This window comes from Lacerta agilis, chromosome 6, assembly GCF_009819535.1.
Source record: "Lacerta agilis isolate rLacAgi1 chromosome 6, rLacAgi1.pri, whole genome shotgun sequence".
Lineage (NCBI taxonomy): Eukaryota > Metazoa > Chordata > Lepidosauria > Squamata > Lacertidae > Lacerta > Lacerta agilis.
The window spans coordinates 77,825,532-77,835,978 of record NC_046317.1 but is presented as its reverse complement, the minus strand read 5'-3'; the positions used below and the strand labels follow the sequence as shown (position 1 = coordinate 77,835,978).

Here is a 10,447-nt window from a genome sequence, read left to right as displayed (position 1 = left end):
CGAGAGTGGGGGAATTAATTCCTGGTATATACGGTGAGGCGTACACGCGTGCCGCTCCAAAAAGGAAAAGTGTCTCCACGACCGTGTGTTTGCGCGTGTGTCTGCTATGGTTCACTGCAAACCTGACCTCTTCCTCTTCCCAGTTTATTCCAGTTTATTTAAGCCTTTATGTGCTTAGTGGATTGAAGGCGGGTTACAAAAAGATGCATACGTCGTTAAAGGGAAAATTAGCTGTGGAAATATATCGCCGCTGAACGATATGGAGGCGATCTACGGAACGAGGGACGCACTTTCACCTTAATTGCATGCGGCAGAAAGAGAGAGCTGCGCACACGCCTGAGTCAAAGCCCTGCCGCCGGGTCTTCCTTCTTTGCAACGCTTCACTCTTTGCGCTCCCGCGGAAAGAGAATCGAGAGCTTCCTTCGTGGGAGCGGCGCTCCAGCCTGGAAAGGTGGGGTTTGCTTATCTTATTGCATACTCACGTTCCGCGGGGATGCAAGTTGCACGCCCACTTGTTGCTGTGTGTGTGTGTGTGTGTGTGTGTGTGTGTGTGTGTTCGCGTTCCTGTTGCATGTACAGACCTGGATGCGAGAAACGTGCGCTGGCTCTCTGCCAAGCAAGAGCACGCGTCCACTGGGATGCGCGCATGGGCGTGCAGACCTGTTGCAGGCAAGCGCGTCTCGGCACCCGGTGCGCGCAGGGCGCACTTGGCCGCCGGCTGGCGCCCTCGCCAAAGGGCGGGCGCGGAGGGTCGCGCACGCGTCGGTCTCGTGTGTGCAGGGTGTGGCCTCCGCCTTTCCAGACTCGCCTCTCTTGCGCGGGAGCCATACCCCAGGCCGGGCTTCTTTGGGGGCCGGAGCCGCCGTTGCCATGCCCGTGCGCTCTGCTTCCAAAGGGCGCCAGCCGAGGGCGTCCCGTGGGCTTAGCCCCGCCGCCGCCTGCGCTCCCGAGTCTCCTTCCTGGTTAGCGGCGCTGCTGCTCACTCCCGGGCTGTTTCTTCACCTGCTTTGCCCGCCCAGGAGGAGAAGCGAAGCGGCTGTTGCAAGTAAGTGAGCAGATCCCCTCCCTCTCTTCGGTTTCCTCCGACAGGCGATCTTCGAGGCGCGCAGTTCCTCGCCGAACTTCCCGGGCAAGTTTCTCGGGGGGAACTTCCTTCAGTTCCGGGAAGCAAACCAGCGGGTCGGATTGGGGAATCCGGTATTCGGATCCGTTGCCGCTACAAGCTTTTGGGTCATTCGGGGCTCAAAGCGCCTAATGCAGTTTTAGAGATCCCTTAACGGCGATTACTCTGTTTTTTCAAGCCCACAAGCGCGGAGATTTAAGGGAAAGTGCCGGCGTGTTGTGTGTCGTCCGTCCCCCGTCCCCCCCCCTTTGCGCACCTCATTTAATGCTCCTGGTCTGCTTTGATTTTCGGCCCCACGGACACTTGAAGAACTACTACCAGAGCTGGTAGTAGGATGGTGTGGGATGATGAGAACAATGGTGAAATATTTTGATCGCCATAAAATTATACACACATTCCTCTAACATCAGTCACCGTGTCTGGGAACGGTGTACTCTTTTGGTGAAGAACCGCTTGCTCCTGCTTTTTTCCCGCCCCCGCTATCCCATAGGTGTGTGGTCTGATTTTAGGCACGTTTACTGAGAACCAAAAGCCTCCCTCTCCCCAATAATTCGGTGGGATTCACTTCCAAAGCATGCATGGGGCTGTAGCTTCAATTTTTGATCACTCCCTTCTTTTCCCTCTTTTCCACCTTCCACAGCCCCAAGGCAGGCCTCTCCAAACTGCAGCTATGGAGCCCCACCACTACAGCAGGTTGAATTCCATCTATCACTTGGTGCAGGCTGTTAGGTATGACTTGGGTGCTTTGGAAACCTTGACTGCTGCATCTGGTACCTTAACTGCATTGGATTCCATGTGCAAAACCCCAAAGCTCTTTTATTTTCACATCCCCAAACAAGACTTCTTTGCTTTGCTTGGAGGGACAGAAGTGCTTTGGAACTGAACTTCTTCAGTTGTGCACCTTTGAAAGCCCAGGTCTATGTCCCCTCAATTGTTTTCCTTGCAATCAGTTGAGTGACAGCTATATGTGTCAATCTTTGTGATAAACTTTGCGTATTATTGATATGGCATGATAGTGACATCAGTTCTCCTGCCTCCGGTACCACACTCTTGTTTTGTGTCGGATGCTTTCTCTCAGTTTAAGCAGTGTGGTGCATTGAAGTTGGGAAGGTGAATGAATTTCATACTGATACTTTAATTCTAAGCTAGATTTTTTTGTTAAAACCAGCTTTGCTAGCTGTCTTCATCACCGATTCATCTCGTTTGTCTGCTCTTTGTGGTGTTTTCTGTTGCTGAAAATCATGCGTTTTAGCATTTCACTGTTCTAGTTCTTGAGGTACATGTTAATAGCTGTTTTGCGGCTTGGTAACAATTTATGCAGGAGGACGTAGCCTATCTGAAATAAATTTGCATGGGAAATGGTCACACTCCCATCCCATCAACATCCAGCAACAATAGCTCTGTAGTTGGAATTAATAGCAAGAGTGGATTCTCTATATTTGCAGAACAACCTTATCGGAAGAAATACTGTTTTTCTGCAAAATGTATTCCTGCTGCTTAATAGACTTTCTGCAAAGCCCAAATTTCGACCACTATTGAATACGTGTGTTGATTTTCTCCTGTTCTTTAGGTACGGAATTGTCCTGCTCCAGTTAATAGCTGCAGTGAGATAGTTAAGCACCGTGTTTATTTTCAGATACTGTAAAAACTTGGATATGCTGATGGGCTCATTTTGCTATGCCTTTCAGGTCTGCCTTATAGTGAGCAGCAAAAGTTTAAGGTGACCTTGTCAGTGTGCAGATCCTAAATCTGCCAAATCAGAATTTGTGAGGTTGCCTTGAGATGGGAAATGAGCTCTTTGTGGTGAGGTTTAAGGTATGTTTCAACTATTGAAGAACAATCTCTTGAACCCTAAACTTCCTTTGAGCTTTACTGAGTGTAGCGTACATAGATAAAGCGGTGGTATGTTAGAAGAGCCCCCTTGGATCACACCCAGGCCAGCATCAACATCATGCAAACATAGAAAGCTGCCTTATATTGGCACAGATAAGTGGTCCTTCTAGCTCAGTACTGTCTACACTGACTGGCAGCAGCCCACCCAAGATTTTAGACAGTTGTCTTTTCCAGCCCTAGCTGGAGATTCCAGGGATTGAACCTTTGACTTTCTGCATGAAAAGCAGTTACTCTACTACTCAGCTACAGCCGTGCTTCTGTTGCTTTCCAGCAGCTGTTACTCAGAAGGAGGGATGGAAAGATTTGCCAAGTTTGAGATTTTTCCAATCCTAAATTCAGCTGTCCACGTTTTGCAGCAATTTGTGATTTACTCGTTGTTTTTTAAATCATGGTGAAATTCTCCTAATGAACACATCTTTGTATGCAGTTTTGACTAATTCACACATTTCTGCAAACAATTTCTCCTAATATGCATTTTTTTTTGCTGTTTCCATGTCTAAGCACATTTTCACCTAATATTTGCACTTATTTGGTTGGAGAACTGCACCACAAAATTCAGTTAAGTGTGAATTTTGAAAGATGCCTGTGTTTTTGTCCTTGTTTCAGATAGTGTGGATTTGATAACTTCAGCCTTTAATGCGAACCAAATCAAATCCCTCCTCCATCCCTACTCAGAAACATGCTTCCTCTGAAACCTGGGGGTTACATACAGGTTTCATCAATTGATTTTTCTTCCTGAAGGAAAAGTCTTTCAATGAGACCTTCAGAGTGCTTAAACAGCAGATAGCTTTAGTTTCTTGTAGCAATGCTTTTTATTTTATTTTTTGGCAGAGCCCATTCATTATATTGATGCTTAACACTGCACCAGGAGATGCTTTGCTAGGGTGGTGGGTGGAAATAATAAAACGGTAGCTAAGACCGTGTCAGACGTCTGTTCAGACTTTCATGACTTGCTGCAGAACCCCAGTGCATTGCAGTTTTCAACCATGGAATGAATCAAAAATTGCTTGCACTACGGAATAGTAACAATCCCTTTTTTTGCGAGTTTGGTGATTACATCAGAGATGCACTGCAGAAATCCAAATGCTGCAGAGGGAATTTGGAGGGGTGTGTGCAGATGATCAAGAGTGGAATGTTAACACTGAAGTTGCTGCTTCCGTTTCTTGCTGTGGAAAGGGCAAGTGTCTCCGGTCTATTTAGCCTGGCATCGTCTTAGATTCTTGCAGATAAGACGACTGGTCACACAGCTTTGTAAATCTGATAGCTTGGGGGGGGGGGAATCCTTCATCCTGCTGAGTCTGATGAGTTGCTTAGGAGATGTGCCTATGCATGTTTACAGAGAAATCTGTGTTCAGTGCTGCTTATTCCCAAGTAGGTGCACATGGGATTGTATATGCATCTCCCAAATTGGCCACTCTTAATATGGTCTCTGTATGCATCCTATTTGTTCTCATGTGAACACGCACAGAAGAAGCACTGCAACACTGTTGAATAAGGAAGCTATTCAGCAAACTTTTTCCCAATTAAACAAATACAGTGGTACCTTGGGTTACGTACGCTTCAGGTTACAGACTCCGCTAACCCAGAAATAACGCTTCAGGTTAAGAACTTTGCTTCAGGATGAGAACAGAAATCTGGAAGCGGCGGCAGTGGGAGGTCCCATTAGCTAAAGTGGTGCTTCAGGTTAAGAACAGTTTCAGGTTAAGAACAGACCTCCAGAACGAATTAAGTACGTAACCAGAGGTACCACTGTAATAATTTTTATTATTTATTTTTTATTATTTATACCCCACCCATCGGGCTGGATTGACCCAGCAATTCTGGGCGTCTTCCAACTAGCCCAAGGTCACTCAGCAGCTGCATGTGGGGGAGCGGAGACACGAACCCGGTTCCCCAGATTACGAGTCTACTGCTCTTAACCACTACACCACACTGGCTTAAAACATCAAACACTTAAAAACTTCCCGATAGAGGGCTGCCTATTCAGATGTCTTCTAAAAGCTGTTTATTTATCTCCTTGATATCTGATGGGAGGGTGTTCCACAGGGTGGGCACCACCACCGATAAGGCCCTCTGCCTGGTTCCCTGTAACTTCACTTGTCTCAGTGCTTGGTGCTGTATTCGCTCATAGATTGAATTGATGGCAGCCACAGCCCTTCATGCAAAGGACCAAGGTGTTAAATGCGGTTTAGTCTCCACATCCAGAGAACAGTAACAGAGAACAGAACCCTTTGTAGAAAGATGCCCTCACACTGCTGGTAGATGCTATAGCAGGTGAAACAATCTAAACATCTTGAAAACACAAGAGACCCACACAAACCTGCAATATACCTTGCCCTACGGTAAGCGAGATGATGTTGGACTCCAACTCTCATCATCCCCAGCAAGTATGGGTAATAGTCAGGGATTATGGGAATTGTAGTCCACAACACATCAGCTACCCACTGATGTGGTCCAACCCTGCCATCTTTCTTGGCTGCCGCCCAGTGGCTGCCTCTGGTAATGTCACCTTCTGTTGTGTGGGCAGGTCGGTCCCTCCCCTTACCTGGCCAATCCCCTGGCAACACCTCCCCAGGTGGGATTGGTCGATTGGCTGAGGTAGGCGGAGACCTCCAGGAATCCAGCCTGAGCAGGATGAAGCCAGCCCGAAATTCCAGGAGCCACACTGGGGTCCAGGGGCTGCATGCAACCACACAAAAGGCACCCCCATTTGATGTGGGGAGCGGTGATTTCTTACCACCATTGGCCCCAGGTGGCTGTGCTTTCATCCCCTCCTGCATCCATTGCCATTTCATTGGTGCCTCCTATTTTCCCGCATCAAACCATTAATATGCCCTCATCGCAAATAGCTTCTTTGTAGGTTTCATACTTCATTCCGTGCACACACCGCTTTGTTGTCTCTCTCATCCCTTCCGTTGGCTGTATAAACAGTACGCGGTGCATGGGGGAATGTCGCGCAAACCGAGACCCTGAAATGCCTGTTTATTTTTCCGTTGCAGAAATCTGTAGCGGGAGCAGCAGAGGGATGTGAATCCACCTGGTGACCAAGATGACTCTCTTACCAGGCGAAAATTCGGACTATGACTACAGCGCCTTGAGCTGTGCTTCGGATGCCTCCTTCAACCCCTCTTTCTTTGCTGAAACAGAAACGCTCAAGGGAGTCTTTTACCAAAGGGCCAAACTCATCCACCCCTCGGAAGAACTATACGGAAGCATTCGCCCGGAAGACCGGAAGCATCACATCATCATCAACGTGGGTGGCTTCAAATACTTGCTCCCGTGGACCACTCTGGATGAGTTCCCCTTGACCCGCTTGGGGCAGCTGAAGTTCTGCAACAACTTTGACGACATCCTCAACATTTGCGACGATTACGACGTGACCTGCAACGAGTTCTTTTTCGACCGTAACCCCGGGGCGTTTAGGACCATCTTGACTTTCCTTCGGGCAGGGAAGCTCCGTCTCCTGAGAGAGATGTGTGTGCTTTCGTTTCAGGAGGAGCTGCTGTACTGGGGCATCGAGGAAGACAACCTGGAGTGGTGCTGCAAGAGGAGGTACCTGCAGAAAATGGAGGAGATTGCGGAAATGAACGAAGCGGAGGATGAGTTCGCGGACGGCGAAAACCAGTGCGAAGCTGTGGCGGAGACGAAAGCCGGGCGTTGCATGAAAAGATTGCAAGACATGGTGGAGAGGCCTCAGTCTGGGATTCCTGGGAAGGTCTTTGCCTGTTTGTCGGTGCTGTTTGTGACTATCACTGCCATCAACCTTTCTATCAGCACCATGCCTGGCTTAAGAGAGGAAGAGGAGAGAGTAAGTTGATTTTAAGATGCGTAGGGAGCTGTCTTCAGGCATGTGGGGGGAAGCCATCTAAATGGAAAGAAAGTTGGTGTGGTGGTTTTGCAGGCCATCAGTGCATCGCAAAAACCTAGTATGAGTGGACACGCGAAGCTGGTTTTTAAAAAAAATGGGTGGAATAACAAACTTGGAGATTCATTTGCAAAGCTGCTCCATGATCGCGGCCAAACAACCAGGGCCTGTTCCTACTTCCATAAGGGTAGGGGTGGGCAACCTCTACTTCTGCCTCACTTCCTGACTTGACGAAAACCAGAGGGAACATTGCACTATTGCCACAAGAGCCAGTAGAAAGGGAGACAAGTACATGCTTGACCAAACCACAGTGCATACACCTAGGGCAGTGTAGGGACCCTCTAGGGGAGCAACCCTCTAGGGCTAGATGTGGATGGCGGGGGTGGGTGGGGGGGAAATGTGCATTAGGGTATCTTTAAGATCTGCCCTTTGGTTCTTGAATTGAAAGGGGCCACGACTAATTCTGCTCTAAGACCCTGTCGCCTGGAGTCCTGTGTCCTGTTCTGGGTACCGTACTTTGGCGAAGGATATAGACAAAATGGTTCAAAGGAGGGAAGGAATGATGGTCAGGGATATGGAAAACAAGTCCCATGAAGAAAGTTGAAGGAATTGAGTAAGTTTAGACTGGAGAAGAGAAAACTGAAGGGGGGTGGGGTGGGTGATGGTACTGCCTAAAGGGCTGTGACATTAGGGCATAGCTGTCAACTTTTCCCTTTTCTTGCGAGGAATCCTATTCGGAAAAAGGGAATTTCCCTTTAAAAGGGGGGGAAAGTTGACAGCTATGCATTAGGGATGCTCACATATTGCATTCAGCAAGTGTACATACAGCTTATGCATACAAATAGCTGTGCTATGCAAATCAACAAGTGCACTCTCACACAAACACTTGTGCATATGGAGAGAGCTTGCACCCGTGTTCAGTGTAGCATGTGAAGAAACATACCGAAGAGGAGAAAGACTTTATTGCCTCGGTAGTGGGTTCTTCTATACTGGAGGTCCTCAAGTGTCTGTTGCAGGATGTTCTCTGCTTCCCACTGGCTTCAGGGAGTGAAGAGTTAACCCTCCCTGCAGAGAAAGAGAAGGGGCAGCAAAGAGAAAGGTTGCAGCTCCACCTGCTTCTGCTTTCAACCCCTGTCTGTCTTGGTATACTGCCCTAAACATTTTTTTAAAAAAAATTCCTACCCTTGATCATAGAATCACAGAACTATAGAATTGGAAGGGACCACAGGAATCATCTAGTCCAAACAGGAATCTTTTGTCCAAGGTGGGGCTCAAACCCACGACCCTGAGATTAAGAGTCTCGTGCTCTGCCAGATGAGCTATGCCAGCTGTACAACTTCAAAGTGTGGTTAACACAGCAACATGAACAGGCACAGTCACATCTGGCTATGCAGACAGCTAGTCATCAGCAATATTAAGCACAGGGTTACTATCACTGCACCAAAATCACTCAAGCATCGAAGAAAGTGAGGGCATGATCACACTGGGCTTAGCAAATATCCAGAGTCCAGATTTATTAAAAGGGTGTAGCTGGCCATGTCTAAGTTTAGCATGGTTTATGTAATAAGGCAGTTTATAATATAAATCTGTAAACTTTTTTATATAAAAAATGTAAACTCTGATGAAACTTGGATAACCTGTCCTGGCAAATCATGTGGAAAATTTGACAAGAGCTGGTAGTTGCTGCCCCACAGAGCTGCATGTTCTAAAGCGAAATTTTAAGCCTAGTGAAATTTTAAGCCTAGTGATGCTAAACAGGATTAATGGGGTTGGTTATGTCCTAGGAAGGGAAAACCAAGTAAGAGAAAGATGTAGGTGATTTTGAAGCACTTTTAAAACAGCCAGAACACTGCATTTTAATCCATTTTAGTATAAGTTGCAGATCAGCAAGGAACGCTCTGTTGTATTGTTGAGAGTTTTTCATTTTGAAAGTCTTAATACCCAGAAAGGTGGCCTTAAAATATTTTTTAAAAATGAATACATAAATGATAAAGTCAAGATGCAGCACATACATAGACTTGCATAGGTGGCTTTTTAAAAGCATTGGGCAAACCTCTGTGTCCTTAGCAAAACATTTCTGCCAGCCGCTTCACTGCTCACGCGTTCCCCTTCTCTCCCACTCCAGGGCGAATGTTCTCAGATGTGCTACAATATTTTCGTGGTGGAATCCGTCTGTGTGGGGTGGTTTTCCTTGGAGTTCCTCTTGAGGCTCATCCAGGCGCCCAGCAAGTTTGTGTTCCTGAGGAACCCCTTGACCCTGATCGATATCGTCGCCATCCTCCCCTACTACATCACCTTACTGCTGGACAGCACTTCGCTGGGCAGCAACAAGAAGCCGACCTCCGGCAACATCTACCTGGACAAGGTGGGCCTGGTCCTCCGCATCCTGCGTGCCTTGAGGATTCTGTACGTCATGCGTCTGGCCAGGCACTCGCTGGGCCTGCAGACTCTGGGGCTGACGGCCCGCAGGTGCACCCGCGAGTTCGGGCTCTTGCTGCTGTTCCTCTGCGTGGCCATCGCGCTTTTCGCGCCCCTCTTGTACGTGATCGAGAACGAGATGGCGGACTCCCAGGAGTTCACCAGCATCCCTGCCAGCTACTGGTGGGCCGTGATCACCATGACGACGGTGGGATACGGTGACATGGTACCCAGGAGCATCCCGGGTCAGGTGGTGGCCCTGAGCAGCATTCTCAGCGGCATCCTGCTCATGGCCTTTCCCGTCACGTCCATCTTCCACACGTTCTCGCGCTCGTACATCGAGCTGAAGCAAGAGCAGGAGAGGATGATGTACAGGAGGGCGCAGTTCTTAATGAAAACAAAGTCCCAGTTAAGCAACGCATCACAGGGGAGCGGCATGTTTCCGAGCCTCCCTTCAGAGACCAGGAATGACGGCTGAAACGGAAGTTTCCACGTCTGCCCTGTTGCCGAGCAAACAGTGACAGGATTTCTTTCTCTCTCTCTCTCGCTTTTTTTTTAAATCTCGGCATTTGCTTCTGGAGGCGTTTGGGAGAGATGGCATTGTACAAATAAACACGCAAAGGGCTTTTAGCCATTATGACCGTAGGGACTTGGTTCATCATTATGTTGTATTAGCATTGCTGTTAGGGGGTGGGGGTGGGGGGGTAAGATTGTTGCTTTCCAGTAGGCTGCACAATTTGGGATCATGAAATGGAGATTTGTTTATTTTTTAAAGTAAGAACAACATGCATCGTTAACCAAAAGGAGAACAGTGTAAAATTACATACTGGGCACAGCTGTTGCCATTTGTAACGTAAAGAGGCAGGCCGTTTTCCAAGAGGGAACCGACTGTGAATGACAACATTTTGATCTTTCGGTTAATTGACCTTTTGTTGTTTGTTTTTACCAAACCTTGTGAACTATAACATCTCGCAGATCCAGATTAATCCTTGGATGTATAACCCCGTTGTTTGTACTGGAGTTAGGAAGTGGGGGGGGGGGTCACATCTGAAGCAGACCTGGGAATGTTTTATTTTCTTGCTTACTTTCCCCCCCCCTTAGTTTCTCTTCCACTCGCTGACCTCCCAAGCTTCAAACACAGGACCCAT

General features: G+C 47.9%; 1 protein-coding gene across 2 annotated transcripts; it reads left to right on the top strand.

Annotated features, from left to right (window-relative positions):
• Nucleotides 1-233: 233 nt before the first annotated feature.
• On the top strand, nt 234-10,179 carry KCNG1 (potassium voltage-gated channel modifier subfamily G member 1). 2 transcript variants are annotated; one of them, XM_033153548.1, is made up of 3 exons: nt 234-451; nt 6,016-6,824; nt 9,007-10,179. In XM_033153548.1, exons 2-3 carry the CDS (start codon nt 6,066-6,068, stop codon nt 9,775-9,777), a joined length of 1,530 nt encoding a protein of 509 aa, XP_033009439.1. In that variant the 5' UTR covers nt 234-451; nt 6,016-6,065; the 3' UTR covers nt 9,778-10,179. The 2 variants fall into 2 exon arrangements, with proteins under 2 accessions (XP_033009439.1, XP_033009438.1); XM_033153547.1 differs by lacking the exon at nt 234-451 and adding an exon at nt 809-1,045.
• The last annotated feature ends 268 nt before the right edge of the window (nt 10,180-10,447 follow it).

Coding starts and splice junctions, on each gene's coding strand:
- KCNG1 (XM_033153548.1), top strand. CDS start 6,066: ATGACTCTCTTACCAGGCGAAAATTCGGACTATGACTACAGCGCCTTG. Junction 6,825..9,006: donor TAAGAGAGGAAGAGGAGAGA/GTAAGTTGATTT, acceptor CTCCCACTCCAG/GGCGAATGTTCTCAGATGTG.